The sequence below is a fragment of the Trachurus japonicus genome, chromosome 9, assembly GCF_045865225.1.
Source record: "Trachurus japonicus isolate A0001 chromosome 9, Traja_1.0".
NCBI classification, from domain to species: domain Eukaryota; kingdom Metazoa; phylum Chordata; class Actinopteri; order Carangiformes; family Carangidae; genus Trachurus; species Trachurus japonicus.
In genome coordinates, this window is record NC_140915.1 from 31402206 (window position 1) to 31426122 (window position 23917).

General features: G+C 42.0%; 1 protein-coding gene across 2 annotated transcripts in view; it reads right to left on the reverse strand.

The window, feature by feature from the left end:
- Nucleotides 1-275: 275 nt before the first annotated feature.
- arid3c (AT rich interactive domain 3C (BRIGHT-like)) overlaps nt 276-23917 on the reverse strand; it is a 66501-nt gene continuing 42859 nt past the window's right edge. For both annotated transcript variants that reach the window (XM_085787391.1, XM_085787390.1), the window contains 6 exons: nt 19939-20011; nt 8392-8575; nt 7246-7490; nt 4328-4639; nt 3036-3125; nt 276-1644 (listed from right to left, as the gene is read on the reverse strand). In XM_085787391.1, the coding sequence (XP_085643517.1) occupies nt 1472-1644; nt 3036-3125; nt 4328-4639; nt 7246-7490; nt 8392-8575; nt 19939-20011 (1077 nt within the window). In that variant the 3' untranslated portion in view covers nt 276-1471. The remainder of the gene's footprint in view (nt 1645-3035; nt 3126-4327; nt 4640-7245; nt 7491-8391; nt 8576-19938; nt 20012-23917) is intronic.

Consider the following 23917-nt stretch of genomic DNA (forward strand, 5'->3'; position numbering starts at 1 on the left):
GCGCCGGTCGAAGAATTCTACGCTGCGCGCAGAGGCTCATAAATGTAGTGTGAAAACGCTTGCTTTTCCAAAACTCCTCGTTGTCCCTTTAATAACTGTGTGAACGTGGTGTTTATATTTCCCAGAATGCAAAGTAACATCTGTGCTGCTGCAAATATGCCCCAGTGGTCAACTTTGGTACTGCATTAAAAAAAATCTCCACAGACCACTGTGATAAAAGAGATGTTGTTTGCTTTTTTCCCCCTTCCTTTGTTTTTTTTTCTCTTTGTTTTTTTGGCATGTGACATCATCTGAAAGAAAAGGGTCATGAATAAATGGCTCCATTCAGTTTTTATGATACAACATCTGCAGCTGAATGAACAGTGGCTCTGTGACCACGCTGTGAGTAATAAATCTTTGGTGAACTTTCTGCGTGTGCACTTTAGGTTTTTCAGGTTGTGTTTCCAACTGGACTGAGCAGACTGGTCTCCCAGGAGCCCAGGTCCTCTGTGTGTCAACCACTCTGACTACATTGATGAATTATAATCTTTGGTACTGTGAACCACTGAATATCATGAATTCACTGATGCTCAAGTGGCCCCTGGTCTTTTCTGGACTCTGCCTTAAAATATAGTTTTAATGCATATGAGTTGATACTATGGTTAAGAAGTGACACACAGGAGACCTGGGACAGGATTATACTGGGCTGACTGGTTTCTGACTGGTTTGAGAGGACGTGTGAGAGACAAGTAAATCCAGCCTTGATAAAACCTTTTGGACATGTTAGTTACTCGAGGACAGAGCTATGTGTTAACCTCGTTTTTCTGCTTCCATTTGCCTGATTGCTTGCTGATTTCACTGTGTCTAAATGAAAGACGCGTCTCTTCTCTCTGCTGTGAATGGACGCACAAGTCACTCTGTTGAAGTTATGATCTACCTGTCCAGTGGAACACCCGATGTAGCTGAAAGTCTCTGATGCTAAGCTAACGTGTGCTCTCTTGTTGTGCTGCTGCTCTGATCATCAGGTGTGAAGGATCAGTGTTCGGTTCTTTGGTATCAGCTGTGAGCAGAGATTTTACAAACATCTTTGTTTGGCTTCGTCCAGGTCGAACCATCAGTCGATGAGCAACATGAATCTGAACAAGTGTCTCTGAGGACGTGAAAGACAATGGCAAGACACAGAGGTTAACTGTCCTGGAGACACACTACTGATTCAGAGCATGAGGAGGAGGAGGAGGGGCGTGGTGGGGAGGGGGGCAAAAGTTTTTAGTCTGTAATAACAAATTTGCTGCTTTTCAATCTGTTGCTAGGCGACCTACGAGGAATCTGACTGGATGGAAAGCCACCTACAGGAGCCGCTGGAGATGGGCTGATGGTGGAATCTCCAACTGCCGTGTCTTTGAGGAGAGGATGGATCGCCTCCCCGGTGGGGTGGGACGAGGAGGAGGACAAGGAGGAGGAGGAGGTGAGGAAGTGAAGGACGGACAGAAACTCAGGGGGAGGAGTTTCTGTGTCCGTCGAGCGAGGAAGAAGAGGAGGATGAGGAGGAGGAGCAGGAAGGCTGGAACTGCGTGGGACTGGTCTTTCCCTGAGTCTGACAGCTGCCGTGTTTCCCGCGGTGCCCCGTCATCCCCGCTATGGCCGACTGGCGAGCAAACAGGACACCTGAGGAGCAAACAGGCCTGAGTCAGCTCCACTGTCCTGGGGTCAGATCTGTGTTTTAACCTCCACCATAAACAAAAGACCTCACAGGTAGCCACTGTTTCTAAGATAAACCATTCTGTTTGATTTAAAGTGTAAATGCACTTAGAACGTGTTTAAAGGGTTAGTTCAACATTTTGGCAAATTGGCCCATTGCCATAATCCCTATGTCATAGCAGTAGGTTCGTTACCTTTAATTGTCGGTGCAAGCTATTTTTAGAACGGTGGAGCAGAACCGTGAGCTGCTCAGAGCTACGCTACGGAGGCTAATGGGATTTCTTGGTTTCCCTCATAAACTCATCAAATACACAATCCAACAACTCTAAAACGCTCTGTTGGACAAGTTGTGACCTGCACATTCACCACGCTATGAGATAATAACGGAACGTTATGAGACAGAGTTGTTTTCAAGGCAAATGTAGAGACTGCTTGCTGAAAAACTGCCCTCGACGGGAACGTGCATCAGCGGTTTTGCATGAATTTACCTCAAAAACAACTTTGTCTCGTAACGTTCTGTTATTATCTCATAGTGTGGTGAATGTACAGGTCCAGAGCGTTTTGGAGATTGTGTATTTGATGAGGAAACCAAGAAATTCCATTCCTGCCACCATAGCGTAGCTCTGAGCAGCTGGCGACTCTGCTCCGCCGTTCTTAAAATAGCTTGCACCGACAATTAAAAGGTAAAAATGTTGAACTATCCTTTTAAGACATGTTCAAGTTTCGGTTGGTGAGTGTCTCTGGAACAGAGATCTCCTCTGAGGAGTCTCCTGTTTCGTACAGATAAAAGCCTTGAATACAAAGCTATGATTAAATAACACTGACTTGACTTGACTTAGCTGATCAAACATCTGATTCTGCTGCTGTAGAATTTGACCTGCAGATTTATGTGGATAATCCAGAGACACTCGTATTAATATGATGTCAGTCTGTGTCAGGATGAGTTGGATCAAGCCGACTCAGACATGAAGCTCAGACCCTGACACAACTGGTCCATGTTGAAGCAGAGTGGCTGTAATTACTGCAATACACAAGCTGCCTCCATTTATAGACACACGCACACGCATGCATGCACAGACACACACATGCACATGCCCACATGCACATGCACACACATACAGACACATGTACACACACACTCTAGGCAGGCACATAAGACAATAAGCCCCATCGACCTCAAATCCACAGGCCCAATTTTGAGATATTTAACTTTTTTAACTCTATTGGACTGCCACTTCATTACGATGGATTTTATAGCAAAGACATCAAATTGCGTGGAGGACTAAGCACCAGGGTGCTGCTATAACTTATTGAATTTCCTGCCTGCAATTACATCAGCAAACGGCCCCTCTATTTACCTGTGTAGACAACTCCATTTATTTCTATTGACATGTTGATGCTGCTAATGCCGTTGGTAGACAGGTTCAATGCGGTCTCTTGTCTATCATCTGTCAAGAGAGGAGCAGAGAGAAAAACTCGATATGAGCATTTAGAAAGGGAACAGAAGGAGCAGGAGCAGCGCCCGGAGTATTGGTGATAATTCAGAGAGTGACAGGATAAGGAGAGCTTTATTAAAGAGGTCTGGCCACAGAGAACTGTCAAAAGATGTTACAGCCATTTGTACACGTCTGTTATGGATGAATCCTATCGCAGCACACAGTTGGAGAACTCGGCTGAATAAATGTGACAGAAATGTCTTAAGAGCAGAGAGCAGCAAGACGCAAACACACACGCTGATATCAAACCGTCTGTAAACACACTCATCTGGGTGGAGACAAATAACAGTGTTTGGATGTAATCTTTAAATGACAGAGCCACAGCCAGACGACCAGTGTGCGGGAATTAACCTGTGAGAGATTCTCACTCATTTCTCCATCACGTATCAAGTGCAAAGCCTGCTATTATGACTAATATGAGAGAGGCAGTGATGCAGACAGAGATGATATCACACTCCAGCAGATAGGCCCCTCATTCTTCCTTTAGCCTCTATCATTAAGTCACATGTGACTTATGGTGTGTCAGCCTGAGCTGGCTGCAGCCTGCGGTCCACGGGAACTATTTCTTCATAACATCTGTGGAGCTGAGCCGCAAATTACACATGTGATATGATGAACTATGTGCACATTAGTGGTTGGGGCTGTCTGTGAGAGCCATTAGCTGCTTCTGACAGCGGGCCGGCCTCACACTGTCATCTCACTCTCATCACATCTCACTCCTGATCGTAAAAGATTCTAATCAGACTCAGCGTTACAATAAATACTGATGTTTGACCTTTGCAGCCTTTCAAAGTAAAAGCATAACAAAAAAAAAACACTAAAGCTAGGTGACTGTGTCTGCCTCTGACCTCTGTGGCTCTCACTGCTTCCTACTGAAGACTTTAAATCACAGACATTTATCAGCTGTGTCCTAGTTCAGGGGCAACATCCTTCAGAGGCTGGAGCTGTGACCAGACCGGCCCATTTCAAAGGCTGCTTCTTTTCCAGCTGATGCATCCTTGGTCGCTAAACATATCCTAAGATTCACTGCAAACAACACTGACACGCCTTGTGGTGGAGAACTGAAGGAATGACTCAGTACTTCTAAAATGCGGTCACCATGGATCCTACTATGGATTGTAAATGAGCTACCACACTGTGTGTGTGTGTCTCACCTCTGTTGTTGAGCTTGATGTTGAGGGGCAGCTGGGTGGCCATGGCCAGCAGGTTCTGCTGCAGCGCGTGCTGCATGATCCGCTGCTGCTCCTCCGCCACCATCATCATCTTCTTCTCCGGTGGTTCCCCGCTCTCCAGCTTCTCTCTGAGCTGCTCCAGAGCCGCCGCCTGCACGGCCGCTGCCGCCTGAGCCGCTGCCGCCGCCTGGGCCGCCGCCGCCGCCTGGGCAGCCACGGCCGCGGCGTGGTGGCTGCTGGGAGACATGGTGAGTCCCATCCGGCTGGGCAGGCAGCCGGACATAATGGTGTCCTCTGCAGAGAGGAAGAAGATTAGATACACATCTGCAGAAACGGCTCCACAAAACCATGACCATCAAAGATATTCACAGGAAATAGAATTAATTTCACCATAATTTATTCTAATCTCTGTCTCCTTTGTCCTCAGATAGTGACACAGAGCTGTGTGGTACAGTTTCCATTGTATTCTATACTGTATCTCACATTACTTTTGCTGATGTCTCTTTTTTAATGTGAAAAAAACAGGTTAAACACAAAGTAATAATGCAATAATAATAATTTTCTCGCAAATTTAGTTTCAGGAGCTGAACATTATTTAGCTGGATGGATTATTTCAGAAAATTGAAAAGTGAATTAATTAGCTGCTATACTGTATACCTGTTTTCATTCACAAAGCTTTTAAGGCCAGACACTACAGTACAGGCAAAATTGTTTTTTGGTGCACTGATCAATTTTGAGATTTTGGGATATTTTGCTTCCTTAACACGTCTTCTTTCAGAATAGTGGAAAGAAATGGTGGAAAATCCACATTGAGGTTTTTATTTTACTTCATTTTGTCTTTTTTCATCTGTAGATTTCTCCTACATTCAAAAGTTGGTCTGACCCATGTCATGTCAGGTATCATTGTAAAGCTATCTCTCTCCTGAACAATGATGTAGGCTCTCAACAACAAACTATAAAAGTACGATTGACAATGACAATCTGTGAAATTTTACTGTACACGTCTTTAAAGGCTGTTTTTCCTCATACTCTGAGCTAGAAATCTCAATTTCAGCAGCACTTATACAGACACCAAACCTTCCAGTTTTATTCCTCTCTATATTCTGAAGGTTTTTACAGAGGGGATTGTTCATATATCATTCACAGCCTGATTTATACAACATTTTATTCCTAAAAACATGGAGAAATTAGATTTTTTTTTTTTAGGGCTGGTGACAGTATTTTCTCATTTGCAGAGTGACAAAAATACATCCAAAATCCCCTCTGTAAAAATTGTTGGCTCTAATATGTCAACAAAATAAAACAAGAATTTTGAAAGGGGCTTTCTTTATCCATTGTTCAGATTTCTGTTCTGGAAATGTATGCAAATAAGTGCATATTTAATTAGATATGGCCTCATTTACATATTTAAACATAACATTTGACAAAATTCGTAATACAAATTTGTTTTTACCCTATTCACTTGTAGTGTCTCATCTTAATCACTTTAATTAATATTATATTACTATTACTATTATTATCATTATTTTTATAAAGGTTTTTCCTATATGATGGAAAATACATTGACACACACCATTAAAACAACACTGTTTCCTTACAGGAGGAGTCAGCTTAGATCTTTGAGTCCCTGCAGATTTATTTAAGTATAATGTGTACAGTAAACACTTGGTGGTGGTCTGGCTGACAGGGGCCACAGTTGTAGTTCACTTTGGGGCCCACAGCACCAGACACCAGAGTTATGGCGTCCACTCAGTGTCTGGTGCTGTGCCCAGAGGATGCTGGGAGATGCCTGTCGCTCGGTGTTTTAACTGGAATGCTGGATGTTATTTCATGCTGTGACCTTGCAGAGAAACAACATTAAAATAACTGTGATGTGTTGGTGTCACGCTACACAGTCGCTCAGCTGCTCTCTCTCCTTGAGAGCGCACCATTAAAGAGCCGCTGGAATTTCTGTGCTGCATTAGACTGTCTCGGAAATCAGTGGCTCTGATATGAGGAAGTCCTGCAAGATGTTTCCTCTTTGAGTGTGCGTGTGTGTGTGTGTGTGTGTGTGTGTGGGTGTGGGGGGGGGGTGTAACTTGCACCAGCCCGCAAGTTACATGAGTATGAATGGATGGAAATGGTCAGCGCTTGTGAAATCAATTTGTGACATGCAAACACGATGACTTCTCCTTATGCGGCTCGGTAATCGTGCAACAGTTTCTCAAATAGATGTTGTTATTTGTGTAATACATCACATGCAGTCTTTTCTTTCACAGTGTCCATGCAAGAGGAAATGAATCATCTTCCAGAGGGACAGAAAAATAATCTGTTTGTTATGGGTGGGAATTCTACAAAAGTTGTTCCGTCTTATTCCATATGTTCAGAAATAATCACATGATATATTTAGCATGATGCATGTTTGCACAGCTGCAGTTTTCAGCATCAGACTCTGATCACTTGCTGCAGATGTTTCCAAATCGCAGGCCTTATACACTGGTTAGTGTTGGTTTTATTTATTTTGATTAGACTTTTTTGTTTCAGATTTCACATTAGTTTTATTCATTTCAGTATCAGTGCTTTTTTTGTAATGTGGGGAATTTATTAGACACAGGAGCTCCAGATCTGTGGTTCATCACTGCAGCTCACTGACAGTGATATCTGACATCATTCACACAGTGAATATTTTGTACTGAACTTGTACCGAGAGTCAATCAGCTGTGTGACACTGCTTCATCTGATAAAGCTAACAATCATACAGGTGGGTTTCATATCAAAAAAAAAAAAATCGGAACAGTGATGAGCGTGACATGTTGTTGTGCTGATGAGCTGGAGATGTGGCAGCCAATCAGGAAACAGAAACTTCCTGTTTTGTTTTCTTGTCTATTTAATCTTTTCTGTCATTTAGTGTGTGGTCGTACCTTTCTTGATCACAGGCACATGGGAGATATGGCCGCTGTTGTGAGTGAGCGTAGGCAGGTGGGACATCTGGAGCTTTGGTGACGACAGGAGGGTGGGGGTGCTGACAGGGGAGTAGCTGAAGATGGCCGAGCCGTAGCTCTGCCGACGGCCTTCCCGCCGGTTGCTGTCGATAGCTGCCTGGAGCTCGCTGGGGGAGCTCAGTCCTCTCTTTTCACATTCATACGGATAGAGGTACTTCATATACCTGCAGGGGAGAGGAGCTCGTCATTCACTTGGCTTTTTGTTCCGCTCTTGTACCAAGTGACCAATCAATCATTAATCAATACATCGGCAGAGTGGGAGCAGAACTGGGAAAACAGAATAAACCAAGATGAAATGACCACCTTTAAACTGAAGCATTATTATTATATCAGTATTTTTGTAGCCATGACAGCAAAGCTCTGGTACATCTCTTATTGCTAAAAAGTGACGTGGGCAGCGGGCGCACACTAAAAACAAAATACACACCAATGATATGAACGGTGACTTCACATTACTGTCTCAGCTCAATCTGATTTAAACTGACAAAACAGACTCATGGTGTTTTTATTGTGTTATATATTATATATTATTATAGGCAAAAAATAAAAAAAATACGTAACAGTTAAAAGAATATAATTAAATAGCTAATATATAAAATATCAGAGGAACAAATCCAAATATCCAAAACAAAAAAAAAATCCCAAATCCATTTGGTGTGCAGATGTTCAAACAGGTGCCGTAACTAAGTCATAATTCTCTTATTGATACAACAACGTTAACAATTTTTTTTAGCCAATAGACAGATGCTTGTTAAATAATAATGATTAATGAGATGATGATTTTCCACTTTGCCCTTTAAAGACGTGAGCTGAGTTTAACTGTCGGGTCACACACGACACTATAATTATAACATGAATCAGAGCAGCTAAAGAGCACATGTATGATGACTCACACGTCCTTTAAGGAAAATAAATCTTATTTTAATCCCAGTGGATTCATTTCATTACAACAATTAAAGCAACAGCCTAAAATTCAGTATTTCCTCTTTTACATCAGGATCTCAGTCATGTTGGACACAGCCCCGGTGTTAGAGAGCAGTTATCAGTCATCTGCGTTGTACTCACTGTGTTCGGAGAGTGAAAGCTGCACTGGTAATGGAGGTAGGGAGGTTAAGGCCTTTGGTGATCTCACGCCATATTTTCTTATTGATGACTTCCACTAAGCCGCCTTTTTCTGTGACGAGCTTGTAGAGCATGTAGAGATCCAACACCTGCTTGGCCATGATAGGAATCCGATTCACTGGAGTCCCTGCAGAAAGCAAACAATATCCACAATCAATTCCATTAACTTTGGTTCCTCTCATCAATAGGCTGCTGCACCTCCTCATAAGGCCAATTTATCTGGAGCCAGTCAAATGTCTGACAGCTCCGTTAACAGCAGGAAATATAAGTTTCACAGAGAAGTTCCTGATGTCTCAGCTGTGAAGCTGCTGGACGCTGTTCCCTTCATTACAGAGGTTTTATTTTAATGCAGAGACAAAGCACTGGACTGGATGAGTGTGACAGCTGCTCATCCACACCAGACATTACATGACAAAGAAAAAGTCAAGAGCTACCGATAAATCAGTCTTGACTTGTTTAAAACTTCACTAATAAGACTCTGTGGAAAATGGGAGGTCATCCTCCATTAATGACTGTCAACCCTCCCCTGATTAGCAAAATAAAGGAGCTCAGATAATAATTTGTATTTGCAATTTAATGTGAGGCAATAAAGAGAGAACGGCCGGCTCTTTGTGAGGATTGCAAAGTGGTTGACCCTGAGATAATTAACCTGCATTTTGCTGATAGAGTTCCATTGTGCCCATCGGATTTACCATAATAGCGATCAATAGCTGCAGAAATATAGTGCAAACAACAGCAGCGGGGCCTATAGAGCGCGGGGGGAGCAGGGCTCTGAAGTATCGTCTGAGGTGGTAAAACCACATCAATTAAGGGCAGTAATTACGGCTTCATTTTGTGGTGCTGGCATTTGAACGAATGAGACACTATTAAAACAAAGGATTGATGTTCCCCTCCGCTCACAAGACAAACAGCAGCAGTAAGTCTGAGGCCGTGCAGCTCGCCATCGCTCTGAGGTGGAGGATTTGCGGCAGAGACTGAAAAACGAGCAGAGCGGGTGATGGAGGGGGGAGATCTGGTCTGAAGGAATCACACTGGAAAGTTCCTCTGAACAGAAGTTTGTCTCTGTGGGCTCCAATACATGTTAATAAATGTCACCTTCATCATCACATGCAGCTGAATACAACTAAAAAGTAATCCTGCAGTAAAGCTGCAGATTACTGATACAGGAGTCATTGGTCCTACTGCACCTGAAGCAGGGAAACCTCAATCTACAGCAGGGGGATCAAACTCCATCACACAAGGGGCCAAAATTTAAAACACCAAGTATTAGGTATGCCAAACACAAACAGTAATGACATTTTTTGAACAGACTGTTGAACAGATTGTTTAAATGAGAAATATGAATTTGAAAAGGTCAGAATACTGTAAATTTTCTCAATAAAAATAATACTAAAGGGACAACGAGGAGTTTTGGAAAGCGAAGTGTTTTCACACTACATTTCCCATGAGTCATTTGGCAAAATGTTTTCGCTTTCGTTATTAATCAAGAACGAAAGTCGGAGGTTCAAAGACGATCAGACGCCGTCGTAGTTCCGACCATAAACCATGCCAACTAGCAATCCAGTGGCATTATTCCCATGGCCCGCCGGGCAGCGCCCGGGAAACTGAAACTAGGAAACACTGGGCGAGTCGACCACTAAATAATAATATCAAAATAACTATAAAGACAAAACAATATATTTATTATAAATGGACCCATTAACAAGTGTGGGTAACGTAGATTCATCCATATTAATACGAGACTCTTTTATAACCAAAAGAAAACTCCTTGGGGTCTCTTTTGAAAAAAACAACAACTTTGTTTTGAACGGGGCCTTCAAGCAAAATGAGAATATATCAGATATGACCAAGCTGGTGAAAACTGTATAGTAAATTCAGTAATTTCTTGGCTGGCAGGTTCATGTGTGTTGTGGGTTCGGTCCTGAGCCGAGTGGAGCCGTGATCAGTGAGAACACTTCTGTGAACATTTGTTCAACAGAGCAGCAGCTTAAAGTATCATTTTTTTCTTAAATTGATGGCTCCAAGTTCAGGGTTGGGAGGAGGGAGGGAAGTTGTTTAAAGACTTTATATTTTTGGACAAATGATGTACCAAGTTCAAAAATCAATAAAGATATGCATTAAAAAAAACAACAACAAAAAAACAGAGCAGCAGCTTGGCCCGTGTCAATCTGTTGCAGTGTATTATGGGATTTGTAGTGTGAGTAGTGTGCGCGCTATACCGGCGGGCCATTAATAATAGAAAGTATTACATTTTCTTGCAGGCCACATAAAATTGTATGGTGGGCCAGATCTGGCCTTGAGTTTGACATGTGTGATGTACAGTTTGAGTAGCTATGACCTCAGAGAGAAGGAGGTCTGTGGAGTCCAGCATGGATCTGGACCTGCAACAAACCACTTCAAAACACACTGCGAGCACACACAGCAGACGGACCAGACCAGTTTCACTTAAACGACTGAATTGCTAAAGCACTAAATTCCTTTGTCTGAACCAAACCCTCGATCTTCTGAACCCATTTATTAAATCAATCACTGTTTTGGCAAAACTATTCAGTTGTTAGACACAAGCTGTTTTTTTCCCTCATGTCACCTTTTTGATACAACTGTAAATATAATTTTACTCATTGTGCACTGTGACACACTCTTGATGCATAATGGTGAACACAGGTGTCATCACACAACAAGTAAAACTTTTCACATTTTTCGCCGATGATGTGAGGAAACCAACAAAAACCAGGTCAGAGGTCACAGGCTGCTGAAGGCTGAAATCTGAATGAAACAATGGAGGAAAATGATCTGAGAGGTAGAGGAGGAAGAGGAAGAGGAAGAACTGTCACTTCACAAGAAGTGTGAGCATCTGTAAAAGACCATGTTCTCTACTGGTTGTTTCTTCTTTTCATATGCATGTACAGTCATGGCCAAAAAAATAAAGGCACCCTGCACTTCTCCCAGAAGTAATCATGTCTTTATTCCTTTCATTTGCAGTGGAGCAACACAATAAGGTTAAATCTAATATCATTTCACATGATCAGTGCTGTGTATTTTATTTAACCCTCTGGCTTTTTTCAGAATCACTCTCAATCTAATCCTTCTGTTCGTCTGTTCGTGGCCAAAAACGTCCACGAACAGAATGAGGCTGTAAATGTTTAGGATTTTTATATTATTTGCTACTTTTACTGCATAAGGTTTTTCACTAACATCAGTTCTTGTCAAAAGTATAAAACATCCATTCCTTTTTAATCCTTTAACCCTCCAAATGCCAGTTTGGTTGCACAATGCTATTGTAGGTAAACAACCTAAAAAATGACAATTTTCTATATTCTCAGTGCTTCTGTTTTTTCTTGATCACACCTATGCTAACAGTGTGTCATTCATTTGTTCCACTGGAGTGCAGGAAGCCATCATACACTGCTCTTGAAAACTAAGAATATGACATAAAATTGGTCCCTTGACCAAAAATGGACCAATGACATCATCTGGTAGAAAACATGAAACACTGAAAGACATTTTACCCAAAATTGTATGATTTAATACTGTAAAGAACAAGGAATTAAAACATGTAGTTTTCATTGGTTTCAAGTGGCCACAATGGAGCTAAAGTGTACAGTTGGATGTATCTAGTATTGATATATTTAAAGATCTGAAATTGAAAGAATGAAAAATCAGAAACACACAAAATGGTAAAAAAAAAAAAAAAGAAAGAAAGAAAGAAAGAAAAAGCGATCTGGACACAATTGGGCAGAAGGTAAAAACTGTTTTGAGGTGTGTATTTGGTCAGAGGTTTGGTGAAAGCTGTTTGACTTCACATTTATTTCTTTTCTTTTTCTGGAGCCACTTTTATGCCTGAAGCAGCAGCAGCGTTTTTCCTCACCTCCGTCCTCCTCCTTACAGCTTATCTTTATTACCACAGATTATAATGTGTATCTGTGCTGATCTATAAAACTATTATTATAGTGAAGACACAATAGGCAACCAAACAAGGATTGGGGTAATAAATAAAAGTCTGAGCCTTTGTCTGACAGAATCTGAGCAGAGACAAGCCTCTTAAAACAAGATTTATGTGGGTTCAATACTCAGGGTGATGTATTTGTCTCTGTGATTCCCTGAAAGAGATATCAGGAATAAAAGAGTGAGGATGGACCCTTTGTCAGCACAAACTATCTAATCAAGCCATGTATCATTATGACAATGAGTAATGGAGGACAAGGTGGAAGAAATCCACTTTGCACGGTGGCATTCAGCGCTAACAGTCGTACTCGGTTCATCCCTCAGCCACTGAGAGGGGAGGAGGTTGTAATTGGAACAATGTGGAGCATAAGGGGCTCTAGTAGCGCAGTAATCATCTCTATGCTTGGCTTCATCGCTGACGTGTTCACTTTGCGCTGAGCCGATAATGGGATGAGAATTTCTCCTCCTCATTGACTTTGCTCTTTTAACCCATGAAATGAACGATTAATGCAGCAACACAGGGGAAACCAACTGTTTATCTGCTTCTGCTCGACGAAGACGAGGAGGAAGAGGAAGAGGAGGGTGTCAAACATCACCGCCATGATTAAAGATGCAGGGGGCAATGACAGGATGGTTTAGGGACTGGAGGAGAAAATTATTATGATTATGATTATTATTTATAATAAAAGTCTGGTGATGCGCCCATGAAAAGAAACACACCTGTTAGTTAACCTGTTCAACCTGTTAATGTGAAGCAGGGGGCTGACTATAACTTGGTTTCACTGATGCTCACTGTGTATCTGCCAACTGAAGAATGCAGTGTAACCACATGGCTTTTATACTGACAGTTTCTCTTGTGTGTGTTACTGTACAATCAAAAATGCATTGAATGCAATGAATGGAGATCCAGTATAACAACAGTCTTTTTAAATATCCCTGTTTGTCAGGGTCTTTCTCCCTGGTAGCAGGAGAACAGCACAGCAGCTCCTGAATAAGAAAGATAAGAAGAGGAAAGTGTTGAGAAGCTGCAGCTGCTCTGTGAGGATGAAATAAAAAGATGAGAGTTGTATAAATTGAAGTGTCTGATGTCAGGGGGGAACTGGGGTAAACATCTGCTGATGACAATATTACACTTTCATAATAGTCAGATCATCGCTGCACTAGATAAAGTATCTAGTCTGACCACACTAACAGATATTATCTATCAACATGACTGAATAAACAGGTACATTCAATTCATACCTTCACTGCACAGTGTCTGAGACACAGACATGAAACATACTGTATGTCTGAGACAGTGGAGGTCACATGTACTACTGAATATGGTTACAGTGTAGCTATAATTAGGCTATATGATAACAATGATTTCACAGGTGAAGGATTTTTATTCTCTGACAAGACCACAAGTCATGTGACTGCTTTCTGATCAACGGATAAATGACAAACAGAATGTGCAGCTGATGGTGCAGACAGGAAGTTAGATAATTCCCCTGGTTATGTAGCTTCTATTCACTCATTTAGGCTACGTTTACACAAAAACGTTCTGAACAGAAAACGCAAAAGTGGCGTTGCGTTCTCACTTTTTATTTCGCGTTTAGAAGAGCGTTTTTGGGATGGAAATCTGCGTGCATATGGGCTGTGGATGTTGTATGCACACCAGGCACCTATAGGTGGCAGTGTGCCACACAACACACAACACCACCAAGTCTGAACGCCTGCGTGCGTACAACCCAGAATTTGTTCGTCTTCTTCTTAATTTCCGGCAGGCTGTATGCCGGCCATCATAACGCTGCCCTCCGTGCCCTCCACAGGTCGTAGCAATCGGAGCAGACTTTTGCGTTTTCACCCTTTACACGGGGATGCAACGGTGGAGCATTTTTAAGATTTCCACTCTGGAGGGTGGTTTCACTTTTTTGCGTTTTCAAGCCCCCAAAACACCGTCGCCGTCTAAACGAAAGGCACATCAGATGAAATATTTTGCCATTTTCATCTGCGAACGCTGTAGGGCCTTAGTTTCACTGTCATGGCCTCACTGCCCCGTCCTCCACTCGTCTTTAACAGAAATTAATTTATAATGAAGAGAATCAAACATTTCATAATCAAAGACACACCCAATGTTTATAGACACACACACACACACGTACGTTCCCAGACATGAACTCAGAGTCCCTGCTCAGTGTCAGGTTAGCTGAGAGGAGGCAGCAGCAGAGTCAGGAGGAGTTTTTAGTGTCACAGCGATCGAACTCTCGGCCATTTTTTAAGGTAACTCTCCAGCAGCCTTTTCACCAACTATAGTGTTCTTTAAGCAATTAGGTGCAGACAAAAGTTGACTCGTTTAGAAAAAGTGCTGATGGTAGTCCTCAGAGATAATAATCAATTAATAACCACAACCCCCGGGGCAACGGTAAATCACCCTGGGTATTTATCAGCACACAAAGAAGGCCATCACAGCCATTGTCTGCTCGGAGGCTCCAGGTGGCTATGACCCTTCAGAGTTCAGCTTCCTGTCCTTTCACCTGTTTCATTGCTGGTAATATTCCTACAAATGATGTTTTTTCCTCTTCAAATATAACATTTTTAATTCTTATAATACGACTTTATAAATGTATAATCTCTTCTTTTCTTGAAATAAGGTTTTATTCAAAAAAAAAGTGCAACTGTAATCTTAATATTAAGACACTATTTTCAAAAATAGGAATATTTGTTGAAACAAATACAATAAACATATGTCTTCTCACTGCAGCCATCTTGTTTTCTGCTGTGAATGTGTGGGACAGGTCTGTGCATGTAGACCCCTGCAGCTGTCTACCTCCACATCTGTCTTGACTGAGTTCCGACCGACACAGAGGAAACCTGTGCGTGTCCTGGGCTGACCCACTGAGAGGCTTACTGCTGGCTCACACAGGAACTCTCACAGGAACACAAGTTGAACTGATGTGCTGCTTCTGATCCGACACCTCCCTGCAGCTCTAGGGATCATGTGATCATTGCTGGATCAGTTACTGTAAACACATCTGTGGTAAGTGGGTCTGTTCTACGCACACGTCTCATCTGGCTGATGTCTAACCAGCCACACTAATGAACCAGTCTACCTCCACTGAACACGCGTCAGTCTCATACACCATGACTCACAGGCATCTGGCTCAACACATGTTGTCCTTGGGGCGGCATGATTATGACTATATTTCATTTTATGGTCCTCTTTAGCAGCATTTTCTCATGAAATGATGCCAACTTTCTCTTTGATATTCAATTTAATTTTAGCCACTTCTTTGGCTGACGCTGGTCAATCTTAAACACATTCTGTCGGCTCATCAAAGTGTTGTAGTGGTAATAGTGTAGTGAAAGTTATCACAATCACAGAAATCCCCCCAATGCATTAACGGAGAACGTTAGTTGATACACCCCTTGTTGCTAGGAAACCATAAGAAAAATTGAGCACATGACCAAATATTAGGAGGAAGGCATCATTTCATGGAGTCTGTGAAGGTATGAGGACCACATGTGCAAAAAAACATTTTTCACTCTTGAAAGTGAATTTCAGCGACTCGTCGCTACTATAAGCTGAACTGACCCGTTGACAGGCATCTAGGCTATGGGACGGGCTTTGATTAATTTTTAACAAATCTTATGCTCACCAAAGATAGAAAATATATGATTTAATTAAATGGTTCAAAACTATTTAAAAAAGTAAAAGTTTTGTTCATTCACAAGAACTTGCAGAAATATAGAAATAGACCCAGCTTCTAATTGAAAAGCGGCTATTACTTGTAACCATAGTTCTGTCTGACCAAAGGGGGGAACACGTATAAACACGTGGATAAAAAATGAATGACCATGACCCAGCTATTTGTGTTCACCTGCAACCTGGACAGGTAGAGTATTGAGTAAAGGGGGAGGTGGGAGTTGGATGGAAGGGAAGGAGGGGGGTGGCTCAACTTACCCCATACACAGGGTAAGTTGTGCCACGTCACCACTTATTTTGAACAAAACCAGTTATATTACGCTAATTCTGTTTGTTTGTAGGGATGCACAACACCCTGAAACACATGCAGATATATTAGTTAGCAACAAAACTATAATTATCTTGATGTAGTGATCCTGAATATGAAAAGTGACTCATCTTACCCCACTCTCCCCTACTCTGTTTAAATGAGCTGTGTAGGCTATAAACACGGAGCATGCTTCTACAGGACCTGTGCAGGACAACCCTGAAGTGGAGCTGCTCTCAGACATGATGAGGCTGTCATGGCGGCTCCACCACAGAGAGCCCAGTGAGATCTCTGACCATCACCCTGCTGGACTGAGTGGGCTGATGCCATGGTTACACCCTTTGTGACAAAGGAAGACCGTTAGCAACAATGATGCTAACTAACGCTGTTCTTTTCCCATAGCAGATGATCAAAGTTGAAGAAGAAGCTGATGTTTGAGCTGTTCTCTGTGCTAATGAAGATTTGCTTAGTTTCTATGGTTGCCATGGTGAAATGGCCAGTTGACCCATCATGAAACCTGACCACAGCAGCACAGAGCCTTGTGTGTGGGTTTGCTGGCGGCTGAACTTAAAGCAGATATCATCGGCACGGCCGTTTCGGCTAATGCTGTGTTCAAGGCAGGCTTTTGAAACCGTAAGTTACAGCTTCAAGTCACAACTACGACTTGGTAGCGTTCCAGGTAACCCGTAGCTCGTGTTTTTACCGTCCTGTTGTCTGTGAAAGTTCCCTATAACGGCCACTCGTAACTTCCGACCCGTGAACTCGTACCAGATCGAACTGGTATGACTTCACAGGAAGGAAAAACACAAAGTACGAGTTTCCTTGAACGCACCATGAGTTAGCAGCCCCCGCCCTTGTCAGGCATCAATTGGTCCTCGTGCTACGTCACCACATTCAGGCGCATCCCTTGGCTGCACACACAGCCCTTCATGCCGTTCTCTCCCCTCATTGGATAACACTTGTATCCCACAAGGAAAATGTTCTCCTCGGGTTACAGCAGAGCAGAGTGACGGAGAGACTCGTGTTTAGGCTGAAATACTTCATGTAAGTGATTGCTGACGGAAAATAGGACTATTTAGGACTTATATTAACAAAAACATTCCACTGATATCTGCTTTAAGGCCGAGAACTTTTTATCATATCCTGCTGTTTGTATCCGTAACAAAGACTAGACTCTCAGACTATTTCAATGTTGTCATAGTTACAGTTAATTAATAAACATGAAACATATCTATGTCGCTATGCAACTGAATGATTAACCTAAACACACACACACACACACACACACACACACACACACACACACACACACACACACACACACACACACACACACACACACACACACACACACACGATGCTGCAGCACCTCACCCTCCTATTACTGTTTACTACCTTTACTCTGTGTTTCTGACCCATCACCACACACACACACACACACACACACACGCTGACCATCCCTCTACACTGCAGATCACATATGAATCAGTTTTACTACAGCTTCTCTGTGGCAGACTCACATAAACCATGTCATTCTGCTGATCTGGGGTCAGATAAGAAAACTCTTATTGTGAAAGGTCAGAATAAAATTTATCTGAGGATATAAAAAATGTTTATAGAGCCAACATACAAGTATGAACATGATGGTGTGTATATGTGTATACAATGGTGTGTGTGTGTGTGTATGATGGTGCCTACATGTGTATGATGGTGTATGTACATATGATGGTGTGTGTGATGTGTGTGTAGGCCTATATTATGGTTTGTATGTATGTATGTATGTAATAGTGTGCGTACCTGACCTGTGTATGGTGTGTGTGTGTGTATGACAATGTGTCTATAAAAGTGTGTGTGTGTGTGTGCGTGCGTAAGGTGTTTGGATATGTAACCAATAGCATACGTATGTGTATGATGGTGTGTGTATATGATGGTTGCAACTGATGTGTGTGTATGTATATGACAGTGTTTCTACATGTACAAAAGTGTGTGTATGTACATGAAGGTGTTGGCGTGTATATGTGACATTGTGTCAGAGAGCGACAGTGATGTTTTCTAGAAACATTGATCAAATATTTGGAGCGGCCCTCTCTGATCACACTTGTCAGGGAGCAGCGGTGGAGATAGGCTGCAGCTGATCTGCTTCACACTGACAATGTCTCCCTACACTAAGTCCAAAATCAATCTCTAATTGAACGCTCCAACAACAATCCATACTGTCTCCAAAACCCAAGTGACCGCCCAGCTACATCATTACTTCATCAGCGTGCGCTTTCCTGCAGCTGTCACAGCAGCTGGACTCTGGTCAAAGGATTCAGCTTTTAACGGGATGCTCATCACACATTTTACCTTCATCAAGAAACGACTGCGGCTCCTGTGTTCAAACACTTTAATAAATTGTTCAGCCATAATTTGTGTCTTTTTTTTTTTTTTTCAAAATACAGTGTGACTGCAGCTGCAGTAGCATTTACCGTGAAAAAAAAAATGATTTGAATAAAATTGATTAAAAATTCAAATGTGTGTATTATGAGGAAAAGGCACAGTGAAAGATTTTCAGCAGGTGACTGTATACTTTCTCAGGTGAAGGCGAAATTCTCATAACTAATAACAATGCTCTATATTTACATAATTATATATGTACTTCAGCTAACAACTTAATAACATTTCCTCCCAGCTGTCTTGGGTTAAATCTTAGATTTAACAATTTTCTGTTTTGTCTTTTAATCAACAAGTGAAGCCTGAAAAAAATCTTATGGTTGTCCATAAAGTTGAGTTAATTTTGTTTTCAGACACATTCCTCTTTTTATTTATATTATAAAGGTTGATTGTGTTTAGAAGATATTGTGTTCAATAAAGTTTTGAGAAAAATATATACACTTTATCTATCAAGAATAAATCAATTTGTCACACTCATTTCAATCAAGGGGTAAAAAAAAAAAATTCCAACTTTGGCAACCGTGTACATACTATATAAATATATACACAATATTTTTTTGTGTAGGCCTGCTCAGCCTGATGAAAACAGGAGCTATATTTAGATCTGAAGCTGGCATGGTTACACATGGAAATAACAGTTGATTTGAGAATAATACAAATAAATGTTTCAAGTTGTCACTGAAGAGAAATTAAACTCTTTGTTTAGGGAGTCGGGGTCCAGCAGGTGAGGACTTGAAACAAACATATCTATAAAACACGTTGTACTGAACCAGGAATGCAGAACAACAAAAACAAAGCAGTGACCTTGTGCTCCTAAAATAGCCCGTGTCTTTGTGACTGGCAGAGCCTTTTATTCTCTGCAGGGTGATTAACTTCCTCACATTATGCCAGGCTCTCAACACGGACCTGCTCCCCAGCAGCTGCAGGCAGAATCCTCACACCGTCGCTCCGTGAGCAGCCAATTAAAAACTCATGATTGGTTGTACAGTGAGGGGGTCTGAGGAGGCTGGTGGGGGGCACACTCCACCACAGCTCTTAGTACTGAAACATGCAGGACCACAAGGGTCCACACTGAGGTCCCATCAGTAAGGTGCTGTTATTCAAGGTGGAGCTCACTTACCTCGTTTCTGCATGAAACTGAAAAGGTCATCGAGAAACTCTTTGCGCTTTTCATCGTCGTCCAGTTCATACAACTGAAAAAGAAAGAGAGAACCAGTTAATCATTTTGGCAGTGTTCTCCTGAACGCAGGTGGACGATGAGATGATGTTAATGAAAACACAGAGAAATGTGGAATCACAAACCAACGCCTTTCACACTCTCTCACACATGTGTCTGTGACTCTCCTGCTCATCCATTGGTCCGTTAGACTTTGAGTCAAGCTCTAATGACAACTAACCCTGTGGAAATGTGTCAACACTACGAGTTAGCCATAGTCCCAGTTAGCCATAGCAGCTCATAGTGCTAGACAGAGACACAGGAGATCAACAGCTGTGAACAGACCCAAACTAACTGGGAAGCCCCATCTCAAAATAATACACCAGTATTTTTTTTTTTACGTTGCATCAACTGGTTGAAAAAAATATCTAGATAGATATCTGTAGCTAACCAACTCACTTAGTATTCCCCCATGCAGGCAGGCCATGCAATGTGCTGTATCCCTAAAATACGCTATCCCTTTAAAGGAGACATATTGTGCCCCCTTTCCACAAATTAAAATAGTTCCCAGGTGTCTTAAAGACATATCTGTGACATGCTTTGGTCAAAATACCTCAAGGATCAAACATCACAGCTCTTTTCATCCTCTCAAAACAGCCCTGTTCAGAACGGCTAATTTCAGTGCCTGTCCCTTTAAATGCAAATCAGCCACTGCTTGCCCCGCCCCACCCCTTCTAGGTAGGGGTGGTATTATGCAAATTGGAATCCTAGTTACATTACTGGAAGACAACTGAGGGAACAGCTCTAAAAACCACATGGATTTCAACCAAGGGAGCCTGAAAATTACAGATTTTTTTGGTCAATTCTCACATTTTGGGGGGCGGAAGGCAAGACAAACACCCAAATATATGTTAAAGAGATATTTACATAATATGTCCCCTTTAACATGGGTGTTTATGGGACTGACTCACTGCATCAGCCAGACTCTAGTGGTCATTAGAGGAACTGCAGGTATTGTCATTTCAGTGTTTCAGCCTCACATTAAAACTTTAATTAAAACCTTACATAAAACTCCCCCCCTCAACACATTTATGACAAATACACTATGACTTTCAGTTTCGTGTTAGTCTTTCATGGATTGGTTATTTATTATCAGATAGATTATATATGTATTTCCACATCTTCCCCAGCTGTCACTGGACCCTGGTTAAAGGTTAACCCAACTGACCCTGAATGGACTTATGGGTGTGTGTGAATATGTAGTATAGGAACAGTACAAGAATAAGTAAATATATGGACGGACAGAATATACACTTAGAATTGTTATTTTTGTCATTATTCCACGGGTATTGTAATGGTGCAGTTTGCATTTTCCTTTGTCCTCTTCTTCTCCACCACCTGCACCACAGCTCTGTAACTTTATAATTCTGTGTATGAAACAAATGATTAATAATAGTAAATCTATTGGGACTGTGGTGTAGACCTTCAGTGTAGATCTCAGTCTGATGTTGTTGATCTGGAAACACTGTAAATGTGCAGACTGAGATCAGATCATATAATGTCTCAGCTGGACATCTCCTGGTCTCCTCCTGCCTGTGGTCCTCAGTATATTTTAGTAGCACAGATTTCCATATTGGCAGATCCATTATGCTCCTCATCCTCTCTATTCACTAGGGCAGCGACAGAGTCAAAGAGGCTTTTAAATGGGCCTCTGCAGCCAGATACAGCTGATGGAAATATGTTAGTGGCAATGTTCACTCTGAGTGAGGCCCATAGCCATGTTAACAGGCCCAAATGATCAATACTGAAAGACAGAGGCATGACCTTTGGAATCAGTGAGGCCCTGTGGACGAGGCCCCTGAGATAATAACTGATCATTTAGAAGTGTATTAGCTGTCACCAATATTAAAGGAGCAGTGCAGGTCAGCACTCAGGAGGACACAGGGGAGGAGGGGGAGGGGGGTGGGCAGTGTGTGTGCGCACGTGCATGCGTGTGTGTGTTGAGGAAGGGGAGCAGTGAGTGCTGCACTGCAGGCGGTCGGCGGCGGAGGGAATATTGAAAGGTAAAGGAACAGCAAGTGATGGCAAAAATGTAAAGTGCATAGATGCACTGAGGATGACAATGCTGCAGGATCAATGAGGAGGCCTCAGAGTGCAGAGGCACAGACGTAGGGGAAATGATAAGCATGTGCAATAACACGCATGTTCACACGCATGCACACGCACGCACACGCACACACACACACACACACACACACACACACACACACACACACACACACGGTAACCAGCTCTACAGTACAGCCACTTACATGAATTATAAAAAAAAGATCACTGAAAAAACAGCATACTTCAAATTGTTCTACATCTATTATTAAGATGTGTCTCTATATGTACACTGCATTGAACATCATAGTTTATGTCTTCACATTAGGTTGTTATGAATTTCTTTTTTTCCAAGGAAATGAATTTCTGAAATCCTGAGAATATTTTGTTCATCAACCAGACACATCAACATGTTTGATCAGAACATACGATATGTATCCACTGTCTATAATCTTCATGCACTGCACAGACTCATGTATGGATGGAATGAGCAGAAATCTCTGATAACTCTTCACCTTCCTTCTGTTATCATCTACACACTCCATTTGTTATGGTTCTCTGCAGCAAAGAGGAAAAGTCACTACACAGCATTCCTGTTTGTTTGAACAATATACGATAACCCCCACCCCAACCGCCAACCCCCAGCATGTGTGTGTGAAGTGGATGAACAGACAGGCTGGGGCAGGCTGATGGACGCTGAGTTCAGGTGAACCTGGAGGCTGTGACTGGCCTGTCAGTCACCAGGGTCAGCTGAGGGAAGAGACTACACACATTATACTAAACCTGTGAGTCTACACACACACTCACCCACACTCAAATACACCTGTAACCTGTGAGTCTACACACATTCAACTAAACCTGTAAGTCTACACAAGGGTGCAGATCTGATGTCAGGATTGGGGGGTGGGGTGGGGGGGCCCAATTTTAGGAGTCTCTGTAATGTCTACTCACGTTCTTATCTTTCACCTCCAGATCCCCAATTCTTCCTTTTCTCCCAGTGTATGGGACTACTTCATGCATGATTAATTGATATGGATGAAAATCAAAATATGAAGCCCTAAGATTGAGGGTTTTTTTTTTAAAGCTTGCTGATGTCATCAGCGTCTGTGTAAGAAACTACCCATTCATTTGTATTGTAGTGGAGGAGACCAGAGATGGGATGTGGGATCATTTCTTTTTAGATGTGAATCTAAATTGTGAAGAATGTGAAGTCTGAAAATACATTTGTTCAATTTTGAATAATTTAGGGTAATCTAATTGGGGGAGACAATTCATGTTTTTCAGAAACTGTCCCCCCTGTCCTCCAAGGATCTGCACCCATTATACACACACTCACACACATTCAACTACACCTGTGAGTCTACACTCTCAACTACATCTATAAGTCTACACTTAATTTTCCCCTTTGTTTTATTATTAAGATGTTTACAGTTAATGAACTATCCTTTTACAAAACAACAACCTGAAATTTCTTGGTAAAAATATGTGCAATTTCAACAATATGTTGCTTCTTCTGTCTTCTATGAAATTTTCACACTTGGCAATTGATCCTGTGGGCCTGATTGGACCCTCTGCCGGGCTAGTTTTGGCCCGCAGGCCATATGTTTGACGCCGCTGCACTATACTATACCTGTATCCCATGAGTCTATTCACACACACAGTGAGCTACACCTGTATCCCATGAGTCTATACACACACACACTGAATTATACCTGTAACCTGTGAGTCTCCACACACTAACTACACTTGTAACCTGAGTCTCTACACACTGACCTACATCTACGTTCAGCTGATTCTCAATGTGATGAGGAATGAATGTCATGGTTTTGATCTAATG